The 23,461-nt window shown below is 43.2% G+C and overlaps 2 protein-coding genes across 2 annotated transcripts; both read left to right on the top strand.

The window, feature by feature from the left end:
* The first annotated feature begins 18,182 nt into the window (after positions 1-18,182).
* Positions 18,183-19,209, top strand: LOC134289860 (uncharacterized). The gene is made up of 2 exons (XM_062856519.1): positions 18,183-19,126; positions 19,173-19,209. The coding sequence occupies exons 1-2, from the start codon at positions 18,183-18,185 to the stop codon at positions 19,207-19,209; spliced, it is 981 nt and encodes a 326-aa protein (XP_062712503.1).
* A 1,156-nt stretch (positions 19,210-20,365) lies between these two features.
* On the top strand, positions 20,366-21,862 carry LOC134289858 (uncharacterized). The gene has a single exon (XM_062856510.1). The coding sequence runs from the start codon at positions 20,366-20,368 to the stop codon at positions 21,860-21,862; it is 1,497 nt and encodes a 498-aa protein (XP_062712494.1).
* Positions 21,863-23,461: the final 1,599 nt, after the last annotated feature.

The following is a 23,461-nucleotide window of genomic DNA, read 5'->3' as shown; positions in this document are numbered from 1 at the left end:
GTCTCCTGCAGCGGCGGAGGCCAACCGGCCTCCGCATACCAGTTAAGTTAGATATTGCTTTAAATTGCAAAAAGTTAATCCGTCATCTTTTTCGCAGTCACGTTCCTCCCCCTGCCCATCGTCTTGACGATTCATGCTGAATCTCGAGTTGTCTCAGATCAATTGAGGTAATCTGTTTTGTCCGGTGGTGGTTTCATGTCGCATGAAAATGCATATGTGAGTCAGAATCCGTCCGGCTAACATGGAAGCCTCAGCGGCGCATAGCACCTGCACTGCTCGGCAGTGCATTGTCAGAAGCTTTGCTTAATCCGATTCCGTTTTCAATGTCCGAGGTATTATCTGCCAAACTGCACCCTGGGGAAGAAGGTGTACAATTCAACCCCTGGTACTACGTAGAGGCCGTCAACGAACTTGGTCAGTTCGTCTCATCGGCCCCGACATCGTGGAGCTAGAGAATACCGTCGGAATATCAGCATCAAGTTTCATCGACGCCAGAAGGCGTTCTCGGAGGCCACGAGGGCCTCCGTTCCAGGGAAGTCGTTTGTTAGTACATAAATTCAATTTAATTAGCACCCGCTCATCTGATTACAGAGAAACCACCACCAATCGAACATCGGTTCGAATTTTCGTCAGTCGTGCCGCGGAGGCCACTGAATCGCCCGTTCAAGTCCGTTCCGTTCGTTCAGCCATTCTCACCACGGAGACTAGAGAAACTGCATCAGTTCAGCTCCAGAATCATTATCAAATCCGTGCCAGCCAGATCCGAGAGTCCGACGTCGTTCCGTCACAGAAGGCAACCGCATTCAGCACCACAATCGTCCACCAGTAACTAGTCCCACCAGCCAAGAACAGCACAATCTGTCCCAATCACGAGGAGCGAACCATGCGAACACTCTGGCAGACTACTCAAGGAATCCTCTTCTAGCAGCCAAAAAGGGTCTGCCAGGTAAGTTGTTCCGGTTTGTACTACACTCCTGCATGAAACTACATTCTCGTATCCCATCTTCTTGAGGAAATCCAACATCGAACTGCGATCTGCCAGCCCGGCAACTATCCTTTGAATGTCAACATCGCTCCTGCCATCATCGTCGTTCCCTCGAAGGAACTGCATTCGTCACGAACAATCCTGGCAGACCACCAATCATGGAAATCACCTTCAAGCAGCCTGGATACTAGCGTGGTTCAAAAAATCGTTTTTGCTCCACACCGCTTATTCGATTCGTAACCAGATTCTAAGCCATCTCCCAAAAATTGAGCTGATTTGGTTGAAAATTAAGAGTGCACAAGCCCTTCAAAGTTTGTATGGGAATTACTATGGGAAAAGGACGTTTTTCATTCAATTGACCGTAGCATTTCCCCAGGTGCCCCAGAGTGTTAGTTGACCCTTGGCAGTCCTAGGCTACTCTATCACCTACAACTTTGCCGAAGACCGCATTCAAATCGGACGTCTCATTAATTAATTATCGATTTTTATCCAACTGGAGAAACTTTAACAGTGATCGTACAGCTTCCCAGCTGGCAACATTGCTGCACATGGCGCCAGAGATAGCACATAGAAATCATGGCTACTATGTTTCAAGGCAAATTGCAGTGATGCCCATCGAATAGTGTAACCATCATGATCAAAGATTTTCATTCTGGACAAAAATCAATAACTAATTAATGAGGCGTCCAATTTGAATGTGGTCTTCGGCAAAGTTGTAGCTGATAGAGTAGGCTAGGACTACCATGGGTCAACTAACACTCTAGGGCACTTGGAGGAATGCTACGGACAATTGAAAGAAAAACGACCTTTTCCCATAGTAATTCCCATACAAACTTCGAAGGGCTTGTGCACTCTCAATTTTCGACCAAATCAGCTCAATTTTTGGGAGAAGGCTTAGAATTTAGTTACGAATCGAATAAGCGGTGTGGAGCAAAAACGATTTTTTGAACCACGCTACTGGATATATATATAGGTCTGCCAGGTAAGTTGTTCCAGTTTTTACTGCACGTCGTCAAGAAACTACATGCCTTTTTTCACCTACTCCGAGGAAAACACCATCTCTGACGATGCACTCAACAACGAATCATCCAGCGAAGTTCAACTACGACCAACTGCAGCAATTGTAATCGAATGTGCACCAATCACCAGCCGTCCCAACTGATCAGCTGTTCCTATGTGGGTCAAGGTCGTCTCAGCGTCAACAGCAGCAAAACTCGATCGGCCACAACGTCGGTGGCAGTACAATTGCTTTATGTTCTAAATGTTGTATGTATCTTTGTGTCTAGTATATAAGCAAGAAGTAGCGTAGCAAAACAAATAAGTTGATAAATGGATAGAGTAGGCTTTAGTTGAAATTAGAGTATTTCAATTTCAAGGCGGCCGGCAAATGTTGTAGCAACAGTGTAGGTCCGTAGGTACCGACGACGAGCAAGCGAACCGTGAGTGACCAGATGTGATCCACAGTCACAGCAGTGAGAGCTGTCCTCTTTCTACCTGTGCATCTGGTCAGTCCATCTCATCTCGTCGCGTTCGGTTTACTGTGTTCGTCGAAGTTCCCTTTTTTTATATACTTCGATCGATCAGCCGGCCGGCCAAGCAGTAATTTATTAGCCAGACAGCAGAAGTAAATATACCGTCGCGAAATATACATCGCCCGTACCGTTTCATTAAACGTTGTGTTCGCGTAATAAATTTTTGTAGTTTTCCGTCCGCAATAAAGTTTAAATGTTTTCGTTTTTGAATAAATTTGTTATGTGTTTATTGTAACACCACGAATTTATAACTGTTGTCCGAAAGACCGGAATTAGTGCGCGAACAGATACCTTTGGGGAATCTAATCAACAAGTTGGACATTTAAGGAGAAGTTGGGGATTCTTAAGGAACATTGGGGATTTTTAGGAGATATTGTAGATTTTTAAGGTACATTGGGGATTTTTAGGAGATATTGGGGCGGGTAAAGAAAACTTAGGAATCATGGGTGTCCTTGAAAAATGATACTGTTGTAGCGACAGTATAGGTCCGTAGGTACCGACGACGAGCATGCGAACCGTGAGTGACCAGATGTGATCCACAGTCACAGCAGTGAGAGCTGTCCTCTTTCTACCTGTGCATCTGGTCAGTCCATCTCATCTCGTCGCGTTCGGTTTACTGTGTTCGTCGAAGTTCCCTTTTTTCATATACTTCGATCGATCAGCCGGCCGGCCAAGCAGTAATTTATTAGCCAGACAGCAAAAGTAAATATACCGTCGCGAAATATACATCGCCCGTACCGTTTCATTGAACGTTGTGTTCGCGTAATTATTTTTTGTAGTTTTTCGTCCGCAATAAAGTTTAAGTGTTTTCGTTTTTGAATAAATTTGTTATGTGTTTATTGTAAAACCGCGAATTTATAACTGTTGTCCGAAAGACCGGAATTAGTGCGCGAACATTTGGTCCTTCGAACCGGATCCGACGGTGATCTTTCGGACAAGTGACGGACTGGACAAAATTGCTTGAAGAGCATTAGTGGACAGCAAGTGATTGCCGACGACAAATCGTCGCACGATTCTCCCCACGGTGGCTTATGCTTCAGAGTTGTTGTGGGCAGCAGAAAGTGCCAAGTAGCGTCGGAAATCGTGAAGAAAAAAGTGATTTGGACAATTCAGTGCCTGTTCCCGCCGCAACCATGGCCATCTTCAACGTGAGGCTTTGTCTGTGCAGCGCCATTGCGACATCGTTTCCGCGCCGTGAAGATCGCCATCACGAAGCTGCTGTAGCACCATCGTTGGAGCCTTGTAAGGAGGATCCTGCTAGGGGTCCTTAAATTCCTGGTTTTAGCGCCAGACGACGACGTCGTCTACCAAGAGCTCCAGATTCAAAGTGCCCAGCTAGCAACGTCAGTGCCCACCAACAGGATCCACTTCCAATTCCTACCCACCAAATACTCCGTAGTCCCAAAATCCAAAGTCCTATATTCCCAAAAACTTTCCACTTCCAATTCAATTTTAGGTAATTCTCTGAATTATATAAGGTTAAGAAGATGATCTAGTAGCAGAGAGAAAAGTTTATTGAAGGAGTAAAACGATACGTAAAAATAAGTCGATCGATTTCAACGATTAAAATTCATCGTATTTTCTTCTCATAAAAACGTCTACAATGCCCTGACCTTCCTCCTATTAGAGCTAGCTGGCTACTGAGCGGCTATCGGCAGTTCTCCCGGAGCTTACGCTGGCCAACGGTACCGAACCTCACCGATAGTCTCTCACTCCCTAGCTGTGACGTCACTACCCTGTTCGTGTGTCTTCCGTGAGTCGTTCTTACCCCCTAATCTGCGTTCTTCCCCTACTAATACACTTTGTGTTTTCCCTACTAATTCTCGTTACGTTTCGTGTGTGTTGTTGTTTTCTGGGTTCGTGTACTTACGGTTGGACGATGATTACAGACCTCGAACGGTCCCCATGCAGGGGGGAATGGGGGGATAGATAGATCCCGAACGATGCTGATTGCCTGTGTGCGAGCTCGATCACGAAGCACTTTCCGAACGAGACCGGCGTGTGCAGTGCGTCTGGCGACCGTTGATTACGCACACTGATGCACGGCTACGGCCCGTGCGGGGTGGAGATGGTGGAGACGGGTGGTTGTTTATCTTGCTCCTTCGATGAGGGGTGGTGGAGCAGCATGCACGGTCACAACGATAATGCTCGCCGCGCCGCGGGTCGTATCCGTTCCCTGGGAAGTCGGTGGGTACACTCCGATCGGCAGATCGTCGGAACGTGAGTCTGGCGGTTACGCTGGCGTTGGGATTCTTTCCCTTTAATGGACACTCCCACTCGACGGACAATCACGTGTAGCGGATGTGATTCACGGTGGGGGCCAAGCTTACACTCCGATGGCCAACGCGCTCCAGACGTACCTATAGTGGCCCGAAGCCACGAGACGATAGGTACACCCGGGGTAACCTCGCCGTGTACCAAGCACCAATCCACTCGCTTCCGTTATGTGCGGGGTATGCGACCACTAATAATTCACCACGGGTTCGTCATGCACCGAACTCACACCGATTATCCCAACGGTGGATGCCACCGGGTTGTGGCCACTGTAGAAAACAAATTCTTAGAACCCAGCACACACATATTCCCTTACAATCCTCAAAATTACCTGATCTTCCTCACTTCGGTAACACCGTAATTTCTGCCTCCGACTCACTTTCTATAAAATTCTGCACTCTAGTTTTTTGTAAATAAATTTTCGTTTAAGTTTTAATTTTTTTTACTAATATGCATGAAACTTACTTTTTAAGCACAATTTTAAATGCACGACTCACGATTTTAATTGTCATAAAAAAATATAGGTTTATCTGAAAATAGCAATGAATTTACACGTTAAAATTTCACTCACTTTTCTTTTTAAACTATTTTTATACTTGTATTAGCTATTGATTAAGGAACACTTTCTCACTGAACTAAATATCAACTTCTGATAACTTAACTCCTTGGCGGTCCAAAAGGGAAAGAACGAATAATCGCTCCCGGTTGACCAAGAAAGTTATCATATATAATTTTCTACTTAATTCGAGGGTTTCCGGTTTCTTTCTTGATTTCAATTTTGTATGTAAAAATTTTCTTGCGTTTAAAATAACATTTCTTATGGTTTCCTGTTGATCAACTTTCGTCACCAACTATCATATCAATCTCTAATCACACACATATAAACATTGAATTCGAGCACTTTTCATTTCTTACTGTTGCCTATCTCACAGGCGTGAGATGGCTAACGCTCCTATTTGAAACGGCGGATTTTCACCAAATCTGCTCGTTTCATTATCCCCAACTTTCCCCAAAAAAAAAAAAAAATATGTCTAATATTTTTTTTTTTTACTAACCTTTTCTCCGTTTTTTCAAAATCACAAATTCTACAAACTTATTCACTTTCCTAATTTTCAGACTTAAATACTACTATTTACACTTATTCCAAATATCGAGCAATTATTTACAATACCGGTTCCGTTTACGTATTTAATCGAATTTAAACATGCCGAGAGAGTTCCGACGCGACCGTAATTTCGTTCCCGCACCAGAAAACTAACTGGTAAATCTTTCTTTCTACTTGATATCCAACGATATCTTACACCAATACATTTATTGGAAAAAATCTGGGCCTTGTGTTCCCAACCACCACATATGCCAATTACCGAAAAATGTACCTGAACTTCTATCGGTCATATTCGTATCAACAAAATGTAGCTAACACATATTTATTACTCCATAAGTATATGGACACGATTCAAAAACTCTACAAATATCCGAAGATTACTCTCTGTTCCCTCTCTCGGTTCAAAGTGAGTGGTGAAATACTGGGCTATTGTAACGTTTCAAAATTTGGCTGTGGTTTAGTCTATTGTCAAATCCCGGTGCACACAGTGCGTTATCTACGGCAATGAAATTATATGGAATGGACATCTGGCTATTGCTGAGAAATTGTATATGGCATGCTTACAGGATCTATAGGTGCCTTTTCTTCCAAAACGTAAGTACCAATTTCCGTAAATATAAAATACAGCTATAACCTTAACTTTTGTGATCTAATACTCTTACTATTTTTCGCTAATTTTCCTTTCTACCTTGATCAAAAATTCCATACTTTGACCTCTTGACCTCTACTCTATTGTTAACCGCTGAAACTACTGTCTCGATCACTTCATGATAGATCAGTGTTCCCAGCTATTTAATTTTATATGAATCTTTTAGAATCTTTTTCCAAAGATAAAAAGTTTCCTGTCTTATTTTAGTTTTTTTTTCATTATTATTTACACTATTTACATTTTAAGCTTTTATTAATGACTAATTTATTTCATTTTAGCACGAGACTGAACGATGAACGTCATTATGCATTGGTTTAGATAGATGTTGTCTCGTTTCGTGGTTTTGGTAAGTTCTACGGTTTTTATTTATGCTTCATCGTTATGCTTTATGAATGGTACTTATGCCATCATATTGTTATTACCGACTCTGCGTGTTTTATGAGGGAAACCTCAAACATTCCCTTTTAGTTTCTGTACATAGCTCGACGCTTTATATAAGAAAAAGTGTTCTGTAAGTTAATTTTTTAGTTTCCATTTTAAAATTTCAAGAATTTTATTTCTTTTTGTTTTTTAAACTAATTAATTGAAATTTTTTTAGTTAAAATTACCAATTTCCTTTGATTTTGTCAAATGTAGATTTTTATACCCTTTTTAGTTAATTTTATGTACATTTAGATACTTTTTTATTATTTTAACCCCGAATCTAGTTTTTTTTCGGTGTTATTACCGCTTTTATTATACATGATTCAAATTTTATCATTTGAGTTGTTAAATTTTACCGACTTTTCGTGTTTTTTGTTCTGATTTCCAGTTTATTTGTTTGTGTACATAGCTTTACCTCTTCCGTTTTTAATTACCGATTTTACGTGTTTTATTTGTTCTTTTATTAGTATTCATAGTTTATTTACATAGCTTTAGGTTTTATTACTTTAAAGTCTCTTTAGTTGCGATACATGGTACATTCCTAGATTTTTACCGTTCAAATCTTCCAGAACGTAACAATAATCTCCTACCTTTTTCTTGACGATGGCTTCAGAATATTTCGGTGCCAGTTTTGCATTGAATCCTTTTCCTTTATCTGATAAGAAATAGTTTTTCTTCAAAATCTTCTGGCCTATTTCGAAGTGTACCATTTTACCAGCGCGGAGGTTATAGTATTTCGAATATTTATCATATGCTATTTTTAGATTTTTGCGAACTTCTTCGAAGATTTTTTTCATCTTTTCGTTGTGTTCTTGTTCTTCTGGGTTAACATCTTGTTCCAAATCTCGTAATGCCTGATATTCTTCCCCTGAGCTAATCTGGTTCCTACCGAAATTAACGAAATATGGGGAGAAATTACTTGATGAATGGATTGCATTATTGATTGCATGACTGATTTTGTAGATATTTGTGTCCCACTCATCTTGCTCCTTCTTAATGAGGGCCCTTATTGCGGACGTAATTACGCGATTTGTCCTTTCTGCGTTATTTACCTGCGGAAAATATACCGGGGTCAGCCAATGGGTCACGCCATACTTTTGTAAAAGATTCTTGAATTCTTTCGATGTAAATTGCGCTCCATTGTCGGATAGGACAATTTCGGGAACGCCAAACAATAAAAATATCATATTTTCTATGAAAAATGATAATTGTTTTGCTTTTGCCTCTTTTAGGGGCTGTATGACCACAAATTTTGAAAATATATCCGTTATAACTAGTAAGCACGTATTACCTGATCGTTTCGCCCGAGGAAAAGGGCCAACGTAATCTATGGCAATCACTTGCCAAGGATTATTGGCAATTTTCTGTTTGCCCATGGGGGGTACGTGGTTAACATTGTCAGATTTTGACGTTTTACAAACGATACAGCCCTCACAAAACCTTTTGACATCAGAGTACATTAGTGGCCAGTAATATTTTTCCCTTATTTTGCCTAGCGTTTTTTCCGTACCTAGATGAGCAATTTCATGGGTTTCCCTAATCAGATCAAACCTTTCTTGCTTCTCTGGAATTCGTTTCCACTCGAACCTCCTATCTGATAATTTCGAGTCATCTTTTACGTACTTGTAAATCGTGCTGTCCACTACTTTGAACTCTTTGTACTTTAGTGGATCGGCGTTGATTTTACCAAGCATTCCCTTGTAGTCTGAGTCCTCCCATTTTACTTTAATGGTGCTGAGTGATCTCGAAAGACAATCAGCAGTAATATTGTCCCGCCCTTTCCTATATTCAATACTGAAGTGAAATTGTTGTAGTTTAAGGGCCCACCTACATAGCTTTGCTGAACCCTTCTCCGCACTTACTTTTGAAAGCCAGACCAAGCTTCGTGCATCAGTAATAACTCGGAAGTGCGTTCCTTCAATATAATTTCTGAATGCTTCTATCGCCCAGAGTACCGCTAAACATTCTTTTTCTACTGCGGCATACTTCCGCCTTGTAGAATTTAATTTTTTACTAAAATATGCGATAATTCGCTTTTCACCTTCCTGTTTTTGAGTCAGAACTGCTCCCACGGCTAAATCCGATGCATCTGACTCTATGGTAAATTCCAAATCAAAGTTTGGGTTAGCGAGAATTGGCGGACTAATTAGCGCTTGTTTTAACTTATTAAGTGCTTCCTCCGCTTCCAGGCTCCAAGAAAACTTTTTCCGATCTTTCTTTAAAAGATCTGAAATTGGCGAAGTTATATCACTATAATGTTTTATAAACTTCTGGTAAAAGTTAGCCAGTCCCAGTAAACGTCTGATGTCTTTAATTGTTTTTGGGGTTTCATAGTCGAGAATGGGTTTTATTTTCTCCATGTCGATCGAAATACCTTGTTCAGATATCACGTATCCTAAATACCTGACACTAGTTCTGCAAAATTTGGATTTATTGAGACTAATCGTTAAGTTTGCCTGGTTTAATCGACGTGCTACTTCTTTAATTATTTCTACGTGTTGAGCTAACGTTTCGGTCGCGAGAATTATGTCGTCCAGGTAAACCCATACGTAGGGTTGTAGGTCAGTTCCTAGGACTATGTCCATTAGTTTGGACATCGTGAACGGAGCCCCCCTTCAAACCGAAAGGCATTACTTTAAATCTGTATAGGCCTGACTTCGTCCTAAACGCGGTGTATTTTCTGGACTCATGCGCCAGAGGAATTTGCCAGTATGCTTCTTTCAGGTCAATTACACTGAAGTATTTGGCCTTTTTGATTCTATGTAAGACTTCGTGTAAATTGGGGATTGGATAAGCGTTATTTTCGGTTGCGTCATTAACCCGTCGCGAATCTAAACAAACGCGAAATTTTCCGTTCGTTTTCTTGACCGGTAGCAAAGGGCTCGCGTAATCAGAGTCGCAAGGTTCTATAATATCCATCTTCTTCATTCGTTCTAATTCTTCGTCCACGTATTTTTGTATGTACGGTGAGCAACGGTACATTGGAGCAGCTTTTAGTTCAACACCCGGGATAATCTGAATTTTGTGCTCAAGGATCGCGGTTCTACCGATTTTATCGTCTTCCGAAAACTCGAAACAACTTATTGCCTCCAGTAATTGAGATCTTTCATCTGCATTTAGAATGTGTTCTGTTTCAATTTCTTCGATCGACATTGGTTGAAAATCTAATGTTGGTACTTCTAATGATAAATCTTCTTCGTCGCTAAGATTGCTAAGTTTATCCACTGTTCCGACAAACTCAGAAAATTTTAGTGCTATTTCTGATTCGTCTGCCGAAAAATAGTTTTCTACGAGGCTTATTGATTCAACTTGCTCGTGTCTTTGGCAATCCATTTGGCCTAAAGATATAATTTTTTTATTGTTCATTTTCATTGCTGGAACTATGTTGAATGCTTTCCAGAAATTAACGCCTAAAATCAAAGGTTTGGAAAATTCTAAAACAATGTAAATTCGGATGACTCTAGTTACGCTCTTGTAGGTTAATGGAACATTTATGAATCCTAGACAACTATGATTCGCCGTCCCTGCTGTATCTATTTTTATGTTTGTTTTATGGACTTTAAAATTGTATTTGTGAGTAATTTCTATGGAATTCATAACAGAAATTTCGGCTCCTGAGTCTAAAAGTGCTTCGATGTCTGAATCAACGATTTTTACTAAAATATGTGGGCATTTACTTGGCTTGACGTTCAATTCATAAATTTTCCAGTTATTATCAATATTATCCCTGTTTTCCCTCGTGGGGTCTAACGAATTTTCCGGAAAAGAGACGCCCCTTACTTCTCCTCCGAACTTTCGTTTTTTGGAGCTTGCTGAGGAAGTATATGACTCTTTGGGCAGGTTGAAAACGTAACTCCAGGCATACCACATGCATGACAGAAAATAACCTTGGGTTGTTTACAATCCCTCCAGCGGTGACCGTATCTCCGGCAATTCCAGCATAAAGAATTAAGTTGAACCAAATTTTCTCGGCTTTGTGCCTCTGTTATGTTTGCTTGGGAATCCCGACGTTTGTATTGCCGGTTTTCCTTTTTATTGAAAGCACATACTTCCGGTTCTGATGAAGAGGAAGACGAATCGGAAGATGCATCAACATTCCTGATATGTTTCCGAGAGGAGTGTGCAGACTTGGAATAAATCCTACCACTGTCCTTATCCAATTGTTGACAAAGCATGTTTAAATGGGCGATGTTTTTAATTTTGAAAAATGTGAGTTTTGTCTTGTACCAACGCCTCATATTATTTCTGAGGACCTTCAACCTTTTTCGCTCCGAATATTGCTTTGTCATTCGCTCGAACATTCCCTCTATTTCCGAGCAAAAAGCCACAAACGACTCTCCCTTCCTTTGTTTCCTGTCCTTAATGTCTTGGAGGATTTTTCTATCCTTGTTAGGATCACCAAAACGAATTTTCAACTGTTTCGAAAATTTATCCCACGTTCGGTATTTCTTTTTGTAGGTAAAGTACCATCTCCGTGCTTCTCCTGCAAAAAGAATGTAAGCATGATCTAGAAACCTGTCATTTGGAATACGTTCTGCCTGCATTAGTTCATTAACCTGGAAAACGAAATCTAGAACGTCCATGCCATGGATGTCTCCACTGAACTGGATACCCCATTTGTCCAACCGATAATTTTGGCCCCTATAATCTCGATCTCGCCCTACATCCTCTGATCTCACTGAGAGGATTCTCGACTCAGAGTCCGAACTGGATTCGGAAGAAAGTAGGCTACTCAACGAATCAAGAGATGAACTTTCATCCTCCGAAGAAGACTTCTTAGGTGTTCTTTTGCTTTTGTCCTGTTTACGCTCATACCTATAGCTTTTCTCTCGTTCTTTAGTCTTATTTCGCGATACCGAGCCTAACATATCCACATTTTTCGGAATTGCTCCTAGATTTCTAACTGGATCTCTCTCCTGACTTATTTTTTTCTTCGTCTTATCGTCGCGATCAATGCTTATTTTCATGCCCGCAATGTTTGGAAACTGTTTAAAATAATCACCGATTGTTGAATTTACTGCCTTGGATAGCGTATCATGGTCAAAAGATTGTTTTTTATTGTTGCATCGTATGTCCTGAAAATTGAGGCAGCTGTGACTATCTTTGAGATTATCTTTCTTAAATGAGCTTTGTTCTAAGCCTTTGTTTAATTCATCTTCGGACTCACTGAGATTCATCAACCTAACTGCTGTCGCTTTATAAGTCTTAATCAAATGCCTGATTTTCGATAATATTTCAACCTTTTGCTCTCCTTGAGCCAGATCGACGACGGCAGACAATTAAACGTTCCATAATAAATACAAAATTTCCCATAAATAATTCGAAAAGTCCCAGTGAAGAAACAGGGGTGTAAGCAGTAATAAATTGCAAAAGTTCCATAAACAAATAAAAAAATGCATAAATAAATCAAAAGTTTCCATAAATAATTGATTTTCGAGCAATTAAAAAAGTCAAAAATGCAATGAATAAATCAACTATTGCAATAAAAAAAGTCATTTTTCCCAACAAATAACTTCGCATTTTCCATAAATAAATCCGATTTTTCCATAATAAATTAGAAAATTCACAATAAAAAAATATCGAAAAAGCAATAAAAAATTAAAAAAATGCAATGAAAAATGACTAAATTTCCCATGAAAAACAAATGCAGGAAAGTATGAGGCAGTGAAATTCTGAATCGCACTTATATGACTGTAACGACTGAAAAGCCAGCCTAACTATGATTGCAATTTACCGAGCAATCGCTTGCTGTCCGAACTCGCTATCGCTCGTCGGACCTAAAAAAAGGGACAACATCTATGTTAGCATTATACCGGGCAAATTCTTGGATCTGTGGTTTGCCTAGAACCGAAACGATGCAGTTGCGGTGCATCGGATATCGGAAACTTTGGCGGCCTTCTGCCGCCTCAGTTCCTCAATCCTCTATGCGGCTTCGCCGCATGGTCAATGTATTTTTTTGGTTCAAAATGCATTTACGTTTATTGCTCGTTTTTTGACATTTATTGATAATTTATTTTTTCTTTTATTGCACTTTTTGAATTATTTATTGCTTTTTCGATATTTTTTTATTGTGAATTTTCTAATTTATTATGGAAAAATCGGATTTATTTATGGAAAATTCGAAGTTATTTGGTGGGAAAAAATGGCTTTTTTATTGCAACAGTTGATTTATTCATTGCATTTTTGACTTTTTTAATTGCTCGAAAATCAATTATTTATGGAAACTTTTGATTTATTTATGCTTTTATTTATTTGTTTATGGAACTTTTGAAATTTATTACTGCTCACACCCCTGTTTCTTCACTGGGACTTTTGGAATTATTTATGAAGAATAATCACTTTCTTATGAGTCGTTTATATTTTAGTCGATCGACGACTTTGGTTCTGCAAATTCTCTCCCGCCAATGACGCAGTTGGGAAATCCATTTAACCTGAATTGTTTTTGTTAGACCATACTCAATTTCTTCTAACTTTCTTGCTACTAGAGGTAACTCGTTCACAAAGAAAATATCCTCAGGCAAAGTGATGGTGTCGTTACCTTCCTCTAGGAACATTTTCCTCAAACGATCTCTTTTCTGTTTATCTGACTCCTCGTAAAGCTCATTTCTTATCCATAACTCATAGTCTACCTCACCTTCACTCAAATCATACGCGTTAATTTGCAAAACTGACCCGTCTGATGTAGCCATTGTATAAAATATCTCTCTGTATTTCTTTCAGGAAATTGGTACTTCAAGTAAAATAAAATTTGAAAATATTGATAAATATGAATAATAGAAAGAAAAGAAAAACTATGCTATTGTAGAAAAAAAACGCGAAAATAACTAAATCCGTTTTATCTTACTTAAACCTACCAGTCATTTGTATTCAATTCAAAAGTGATCTTATCCTAGCCGAATTCCCCGAAAATTATATCTAAAGTGCTCGAATCCAATCAAACTTAACTAAACTTACAAATATCCAATTCAATTCAAAATAATAGTTGTGAAAAAGTTGATCAAACAAAATTTTCAAATTCTAGTGGGACGTACCTATTTGAAGTTGGGCGCCACTGTAAGGAGGATCCTGCTAGGGGTCCTTAAATTCCTGGTTTTAGCGCCAGACGACGACGTCGTCTACCAAGAGCTCCAGATTCAAAGTGCCCAGCTAGCAACGTCAGTGCCCACCAACAGGATCCACCTCCAATTCCTACCCACCAAATACTCCGTAGTCCCAAAATCCAAAGTCCTATATTCCCAAAAACTTTCCACTTCCAATTCAATTTTAGGTAATTCTCTGAATTATATAAGGTTAAGAAGATGATCTAGTAGCAGAGAGAAAAGTTTATTGAAGGAGTAAAACGATACGTAAAAATAAGTCGATCGATTTCAACGATTAAAATTTATCGTATTTTCTTCTCATAAAAACGTCTACAATGCCCTGACCTTCCTCCTATTAGAGCTAGCTGGCTACTGAGCGGCTATCGGCAGTTCTCCCGGAGCTTACGCTGGCCAACGGTACCGAACCTCACCGATAGTCTCTCACTCCCTAGCTGTGACGTCACTACCCTGTTCGTGTGTCTTCCGTGAGTCGTTCTAACCCCCTAATCTGCGTTCTTCCCCTACTAATACACTTTGTGTTTTCCCTACTAATTCTCGTTGCGTTTCGTGTGTGTTGTTGTTTTCTGGGTTCGTGTACTTACGGTTGGACGATGATTACAGACCTCGAACGGTCCCCATGCAGGGGGGAATGGGGGGGATAGATAGATCCCGAACGATGCTGATTGCCTGTGTGCGAGCTCGATCACGAAGCACTTTCCGAACGAGACCGGCGTGTGCAGTGCGTCTGGCGACCGTTGATTACGCACACTGATGCACGGCTACGGCCCGTGCGGGGTGGAGATGGTGGAGACGGGTGGTTGTTTATCTTGCTCCTTCGATGAGGGGTGGTGGAGCAGCATGCACGGTCACAACGATAATGCTCGCCGCGCCGCGGGTCGTATCCGTTCCCTGGGAAGTCGGTGGGTACACTCCGATCGGCAGATCGTCGGAACGTGAGTCTGGCGGTTACGCTGGCGTTGGGATTCTTTCCCTTTAATGGACACTCCCACTCGACGGACAATCACGTGTAGCGGATGTGATTCACGGTGGGGGCCAAGCTTACACTCCGATGGCCAACGCGCTCCAGACGTACCTATAGTGGCCCGAAGCCACGAGACGATAGGTACACCCGGGGTAACCTCGCCGTGTACCAAGCACCAATCCACTCGCTTCCGTTATGTGCGGGGTATGCGACCACTAATAATTCACCACGGGTTCGTCATGCACCGAACTCACACCGATTATCCCAACGGTGGATGCCACCGGGTTGTGGCCACTGTAGAAAACAAATTCTTAGAACCCAGCACACACATATTCCCTTACAATCCTCAAAATTACCTGATCTTCCTCACTTCGGTAACACCGTAATTTCTGCCTCCGACTCACTTTCTATAAAATTCTGCACTCTAGTTTTTTGTAAATAAATTTTCGTTTAAGTTTTAATTTTTTTTACTTATATGCATGAAACTTACTTTTTAAGCACAATTTTAAATGCACGACTCACGATTTTAATTGTCATAAAAAATATAGGTTTATCTGAAAATAGCAATGAATTTACACGTTAAAATTTCACTCACTTTTCTTTTTAAACTATTTTTATACTTGTATTAGCTATTGATTAAGGAACACTTTCTCACTGAACTAAATATCAACTTCTGATAACTTGACTCCTTGGCGGTCCAAAAGGGAAAGAACGAATAATCGCTCCCGGTTGACCAAGAAAGTTATCATATATAATTTTCTACTTAATTCGAGGGTTTCCGGTTTCTTTCTTGATTTCAATTTTGTATGTAAAAATTTTCTTGCGTTTAAAATAACATTTCTTATGGTTTCCTGTTGATCAACTTTCGTCACCAACTATCATATCAATCTCTAAACACACACATATAAACATTGAATTCGAGCACTTTTCATTTCTTACTGTTGCCTATCTCACAGGCGTGAGAGGGCTAACGCTCCTATTTGAAACGGCGGATTTTCACCAAATCTGCTCGTTTCAGCCTTTGAAGGAGACGACCTGCTGATGGACTGGAGAACTGCCAACTGGCGCTAATGTTGGGAAGTATTTTGCATGAAATTGGTGGCATGTGGCTGTTTTTAATAGAGAAACAAAGGCTGTGAATTGCATGCGAGTGTTTCCTTTCTGGCAAGTAGCATTCCCTGTGTTCGTCAATATCGGTCTTGTTGGTTTCGCTGGATTTGTTGGCTCATTTCGCTTTCACCTGGTTGTTTCCCCTCGCCGTTGTCACCGGTTGGGTTGTGAGTCGTTGAATTTGTCATTCCGCGGATTCGAGTCAATGGAGCGTAGAGTAGATCGGGAGTGAAAGTGCAAAAGTGTATTGGTGGCAGTGATTGATATTTGAGCAGGATCGAGTAAGACCGATGCTGATCACAGTGCAGTGAAGTGTTTGCAGTGCCATTTGTTGCAGTGCACAGTGGTTCAGAACGGCACAACTGGTGATGTTTTCCAAGATGACGAGTGATTTGCGAAACCTTGTTAAACGTGAGCGGCAGTTGTTCAATTCCTTGGAAGGCACTGAGCGTTTTTTGGAGAATTACGACGCGACAAAGGATCAGAAGCAAATCAGCATGCGCATACAAGTTCTGGATTCTGTGTACAGCGAATTCTTCGAGGTCCGGCGGAAAACAGAACTGCTTCTTGACACTATCGCAGTGGAAGGAGAGGAAGAGATAAAACCGGAAACCGAAGAGGATCAGCAGCGGAAGAATTTAGCCATTCTCAGTGATTTCGATGATCGCTACTTCATTGTCAAGGCTGGACTTTTGGAGCTATCGAGTAAGGTTGCAACTACAGCGGATGAAGCATCCCACGCAAACAATGCAGCGTTTCCGAAGGTTAAACTGCCAGAAATCAAGCTTCCGGTCTTCAGCGGGAAGGTTCGCGACTGGTTCACCTTCCGAGATAGCTTCCGTAGCCTGATCGACGGTAACATTCAGCTAACTGAGATGGACAAATTCAGCTATCTGCGGTCTTCACTATCTGGCGAAGCGCTCCAGGAATCAGTTCTGTAGAAATTTCTGCAGCGAACTACAGCGTAGCCTGGCAAGCACTAGAAGCCCGCTACGAAAACAAAAAGCTCATTGTGAAGACTCACATTGACGCTCTGTTTGCTGTAGACGGACTCAGGAAGGAGAGTTACGACGGGCTCAACCGTCTGATCAGCGAATTCGGAAAGAATCTCCAAATGCTAGACAAGATTGGAGAAAGAACAGCGGATTGGAGTACTCTACTGGTCCACATGGTATGTAGCCGCCTGGATCCTGCTACCTTAAGGCATTGGGAGACCCACCACAACTCGAAGAATGTTCCTACCACAATCTCATCACTTTTCTTCGAAACCACTGCGCGGTGCTCCAATCAGTCGTACCACCGAAGCCCAGTCAAACCGAACAGAAATCATTGAGGCCAACAGTCTGTCAAACCGTCTTCAAGTCCAGCGGTAGGTGCCCTTTCTGCAACGAAACGTGGCATTCTGCATTCCATTGCTCGAAGTTCCAGAGGATGAGGATTGCTGAACGGAATGAAGCTGTTACGAGAGCGAAGCTTTGTCGGAACTGTTTCAACCCTGGTCATTACGCTAGAACCTGCGAGCGAGGAGAGTGTCATCACTGCCATCAAAAGCACCACTCCATGTTGCATACTGGAGAAACGCGATCCTCCGTTCCAAACTCGCAGTCAAGACCGCCGACACAACCCCAACGACAGCAACAGCCACAATCCAGTTCAGCACGATCAAACCAACAGACACAGAACACTAACACAGCTACCTCTGCCAACTCGCAAAACACGCACACACGCCCAACCACAGAACAACCCACCACAAGCCAAAATCTAGTTTCATTGCCCGTTACTCCTACTCAAAGCATACCCCTGTCAACGGCGCTCGTCAAGATCCGTGATCGGTTTGGCAAGACGATGCTAGCCCGAGCTTTGTTGGATTCTTGCTCACAGCATTGTTTGATGCCCAAGAACTTTTCGAGCAAACTGAGTTTTCGAGAAATTCCGTCGCATTTGTCGGTCCAAGGAATTGGACCATCCCAGTCGGTTTCTACGAAAGCAGTTACAGCGTTGGTGGAACCAAGAACCACTACTGTGTCAGAGATTTCCGAAGAGATGCAGTTCCACGTCCTGCCGAAGCTGACAATATCGCTGCCAACTGCAGCCGTCGATTCATCCAAGTGGAATCTACCTCCGTCGATGACTCTTGCTGATCCGTGTTTCCATGAACCTGGCCCGATTGATTTGATCATCGGAGCTGAGTATTATATGGACTTGCTCTGCGATGAACGACAGAAGGTGACGAGTGAAGGCCCAACTCTACAGAATACGGTGTTTGGATGGATAGTCTCTGGTCGAATTCCGGACAATTGGGCAAGCAGCGTAGTCTCTGTGACCCACGTCTGTTCTACAGCAGAAATCCAGGATCAGCTTACCAAATTCTGGGAACTGGAGACATGCAGAACTGCCTGCACTCACTCAACAGAAGAGTCAGCTTGTGAGGAGATCTTCGACAAGACTACAACTCGAGACAGCGAAGGACGTTTTGTTGTGGCGCTCCCGAAGAAGGAACACCTCATCAGCCAGTTGAGAGAATCAAGAGCAGTGGCAATACGCCGCTTCATGGGGATGGAACGACGTTTCGCTACGAATCCAGCGCTGAAGGAGGAGTATACGAAGTTCATCCGTGAATATGAAGACCTGGGACATATGGAGCAGATTTCCGGTGACTCGATAGGAGAAAAGGAGTACTATCTGCCACACCATGTGGTGCTGAAACCCGAAAGTACCACTACCAAATTGCGAGTGGTTTTTGATGCATCCTGCCGTACGTCAAGTGGAGTTTCGCTCAACGAAGCCTTGATGGTAGGACCTGTTGTGCAGGACGACATCCAGGATATCTCGTTACGTTTCCGTTTGCATCGTTACGCACTGGTTGGTGATGTTGCGAAAATGTATCGGATGGTTCTGCATACTGAGGATGATCGCCGTTTTCTGAAGATCGTATGGAGAGATGAATCGACTGAACCGATCCGTACCTATCAGCTCAAGACGGTCACGTACGGTACAGCATCGGCACCATATCTCGCCACAAAATGCTTTCAGCGTTTATCAGAAGAAGGAGAATCAGCCTACCCTGTAGCTGCCAAGGTGGTTGGAAAGGATTTTTACGTTGATGACATGCTCTCCGGCGTAGACAGCATCGACGAAGGAAGGCTGTTGATCCAACAAATGATAGCGCTACTTCATTCTGCTGGAATTACACTTCGAAAGTGGAACTCCAACTCTGGTGAACTTTTGAAGGCCGTTCCAGAAGAATTGAGAGACGGCAGATCCATTTTGGAATTAGAATCTGCAACCGCTACCGTAAAAACTCTCGGTCTCCTGTGGGAGCCCGGCTCCGATCAGTTCAAGTTCAGTACTCCGTTGTGGAATTCATCATCAATCATCACCAAGCGATCCGTACTTTCCGACGTTTCCCGTCTATTCGATCTACTCGGCCTGGTAGGCCCGGTGGTAGTACAAGCAAAGATCTTCATCCAAGATTTGTGGCGGAATCAATGTGGATGGGACGAGGCACTCGACGAGAATCTGCAAGACCAGTGGCGAGAATACAAGCGAAATCTGGCTGGCCTTGATACCTTGATGATACCTCGATGGGTCGGCTTCAGCAAAGGTGTTGACGTCGAATTTCACGGATTCTGCGATGCTTCCAATAAGGCATATGGTGATTGTATATATCTGCGATCTGTTTCAGCGTCTGGTGAAGTCTCGGTCCATCTACTGACAGCCAAATCACGAGTAGCTCCTCTGAACAATCCGAAGAAGGCTGAGAAACACGAAACTACCCCTCGATTGGAACTGTCATCTACCCTTTTGCTCGCGCATTTGTACGAAAAGGTCAAAAATGCCTTGCATTTGGATGCACCTTCGTTTTTCTGGACGGATTTCATGATTGTGAAGTGCTGGCTGTCGTCGTCACCATCCAGATGGAAGCAGTTTGTAGCCAATAGAGTCTCCGAAATCCAGCACATCACGAGGGGAGGAGTGTGGAACCACGTTGCTGGACTAGAGAACCCAGCTGACATTATCTCTCGCGGGATGGCTCCTGCACAACTGCAGTATGAAAGGTATGGTTTCACGGCCCCCACTGGCTGAAGCTGGAAAACGAGCACTGGCCGAATGATCAACGAGTGCAGGAGAACGAAATTCAAGCGGAGATTTTGGAGGAGAAGTCTGTAACGGCAGCGCTATCCGCAGTTGCCCCTAACAAACTGTTTGGCTGGAAATCTTCTTTGATGGAGCTAGTAAGGGCAACCGTCTACGTAGATCGCTTCCGCTCGAATGCACGACCGGAGAACCGAAACAAGCGAAGGGTTGGTGCAGTTACTTCGGCAGAAATAGACGATGCTCTGAGAAATCTAGTTCGGATTTCGCAGAAGGAGAGCTTTCCTCAGGAAATAGCCGATTTGACCAGAAAACGAGAAGTGCGGGAATCATCGAAGATCACTAGGCTGTACCCCGAGTTACTCGATAGCATAATGTGCGTTGGCGGCCGGCTTAGACACGCTGATATTTCATCTAGTCGCAAACACCCGTATATCATCGACCACCGCCATCCGCTAGCCAAGCTCATCGTAGTGTACTACCATCAGAAGCACCTTCATGCCGGACAGCAGTTAGTCATTTCAGCTATGAGAGAGCGGTTTTGGATCACCAGTGTCCGGAATTTAGTCCGTTCGGTACTACATGAATGTGTCCCGTGCTTCCGAGTGCGTCCTCAGGTCCAACAGCAACTAATGGCGGATCTACCTCCCGAACGAGTCACTCCCTGCCTCCCGTTCCAACGGGTCGGAGTTGATTACTGCGGACCGTTCATGATCAGATACCCACAACGTCGTGCGCAACCAATCAAATGCTTCGTCGCAATCTACATCTGCCTGGTGACGAAAGCAGTCCACCTGGAGCTAGCTGCGGATTTGTCAACGCAAGGGTTCCTGACAACGTTCAAGCGCTTCGTGGCACGTCGGGGAAAGCCGCAAATTGTCATGTGCGACAACGCGAAGAATTTCGTTGGTGCTAGAAGGGAAATTGCGGAGTTGCACAATCTGGTGAGATCCAAGGACTTCCAAACTTCTGTTGTTCGGAGCTCAGCTGAGGAAAGGATCGAGTTTAAATTCATCCCAGCACGATCGCCGAATTTCGGAGGACTGTGGCAGTCAGCGGTCAAATTCTTCAAGACCTTACTGAAGAGAAGCGTTGGTGTTCGAATGCTCTTGTACGACGAGATGCGGACGATGATCGTTCAAATAGAAGCCGTTTTGAATTCGAGACCGTTGACACCTCTCAGCAACGATCCAGACGATTTCGAGGCGCTAACACCAAGACACTTCCTGATTCAGCGGCCTCTAACTGCGTTGCCGGAACCTGATCTGGATGGCGTTCCAGAGAATCGACTCTCGACTTGGCAGCGGATAGAACAGCTTATGCAGCGTATTTGGCAGAAATGGTCGACCCAGTATCTGTCCGACCTGCATAATCGAACGAAGTGGACAAAGCGGAAGGACAACATTGCGGTCGGAACAATGGTGGTCCTAAAGGAGGATAACTTGCCTCCACTCAAGTGGCCCTTGGCACGCGTAACAGAAATCCATCCAGGTGCAGACGGGAACATTCGTGTCGTGACAGTGCGAACAAAAGACGGTAGCTATCGGAGAGCAATTTCCAAAATTTGTATCTTGCCGATCCGAGAAAATCTTTCACCGGCAACACCGGCATCGGCTGAGGAGGATTAAGTCTCCTGCAGCGGCGGAGGCCAACCGGCCTCCGCATACCAGTTAAGTTAGATATTGCTTTAAATTGCAAAAAGTTAATCCGTCATCTTTTTCGCAGTCACGTTCCTCCCCCTGCCCATCGTCTTGACGATTCATGCTGAATCTCGAGTTGTCTCAGATCAATTGAGGTAATCTGTTTTGTCCGGTGGTGGTTTCATGTCGCATGAAAATGCATATGTGAGTCAGAATCCGTCCGGCTAACCTGGAAGCCTCAGCGGCGCATAGCGCCTGCACTGCTCGGCAGTGCATTGTCAGAAGCTTTGCTTAATCCGATTCCGTTTTCAATGTCCGAGGTATTATCTGCCAAACTGCACCCTGGGGAAGAAGGTGTACAATTCAACCCCTGGTACTACGTAGAGGCCGTCAACGAACTTGGTCAGTTTGTCTCATCGGCCCCGACATCGTGGAGCTTACGCAGTCGAGCAAAAAGAGAATACCGTCGGAATATCAGCATCAAGTTTCATCGACGCCAGAAGGCGTTCTCGGAGGCCACGAGGGCCTCCGTTTCAGGGAAGTCGTTTGTTAGTACATAAATTCAATTTAATTAGCACCCGCTCATCTGATTACAGAGAAACCACCACCAATCGAACATCGGTTCGAATTTTCGTCAGTCGTGCCGCGGAGGCCACTGAATCGCCCGTTCAAGTCCGTTCCGTTCGTTCAGCCATTCTCACCACGGAGACTAGAGAAACTGCATCAGTTCAGCTCCAGAATCATTATCAAATCCGTGCCAGCCAGATCCGAGAGTCCGACGTCGTTCCGTCACAGAAGGCAACCGCATTCAGCACCACAATCGTCCACCAGTAACTAGTCCCACCAGCCAAGAACAGCACAATCTGTCCCAATCACGAGGAGCGAACCATGCGAACACTCTGGCAGACTACTCAAGGAATCCTCTTCTAGCAGCCAAAAAGGGTCTGCCAGGTAAGTTGTTCCGGTTTGTACTACACTCCTGCACGAAACTACATTCTCGTATCCCATCTTCTTGAGGAAATCCAACATCGAACTGCGATCTGCCAGCCCGGCAACTATCCGTTGAATGTCAACATCGCTCCTGCCATCATCGTCGTTCCCTCGAAGGAACTGCATTCGTCACGAACAATCCTGGCAGACCACCAATCATGGAAATCACCTTCAAGCAGCCTGGATTGGATATATATATAGGTCTGCCAGGTAAGTTGTTCCAGTTTTTACTGCACGTCGTCAAGAAACTACATGCCTTTTTTCACCTACTCCGAGGAAAACACCATCTCTGACGATGCACTCAACAACGAATCATCCAGCGAAGTTCAACTACGACCAACTGCAGCAATTGTAATCGAATGTGCACCAATCACCAGCCGTCCCAACTGATCAGCTGTTCCTATGTGGGTCAAGGTCGTCTCAGCGTCAACAGCAGCAAAACTCGATCGGCCACAACGTCGGTGGCAGTACAATTGCTTTAAGTTCTAAATGTTGTATGTATCTTTGTGTCTAGTATATAAGCAAGAAGTAGCGTAGCAAAACAAATAAGTCGATAAATGGATAGAGTAGGCTTTAGTTGAAATTAGAGTATTTCAA

This window comes from Aedes albopictus, chromosome 1 (assembly GCF_035046485.1).
Source record: "Aedes albopictus strain Foshan chromosome 1, AalbF5, whole genome shotgun sequence".
In the NCBI taxonomy this organism is placed as follows: domain Eukaryota; kingdom Metazoa; phylum Arthropoda; class Insecta; order Diptera; family Culicidae; genus Aedes; species Aedes albopictus.
The sequence above is the reverse complement of the archived record's forward strand: the minus strand, read 5'-3'. Positions and strand labels throughout refer to the sequence as shown.

Bases quoted from the DNA above. Each gene is read 5' to 3' on its own strand.
- LOC134289858 (XM_062856510.1), top strand. From the start codon at position 20,366: ATGGAGCTAGTAAGGGCAACCGTCTACGTAGATCGCTTCCGCTCGAAT.
- LOC134289860 (XM_062856519.1), top strand. From the start codon at position 18,183: ATGCAGTTCCACGTCCTGCCGAAGCTGACAATATCGCTGCCAACTGCA. The intron at 19,127-19,172 runs GTACGGTACAGC...AAATGCTTTCAG, and splicing joins TATCAGCTCAAGACGGTCAC to CGTTTATCAGAAGAAGGAGA.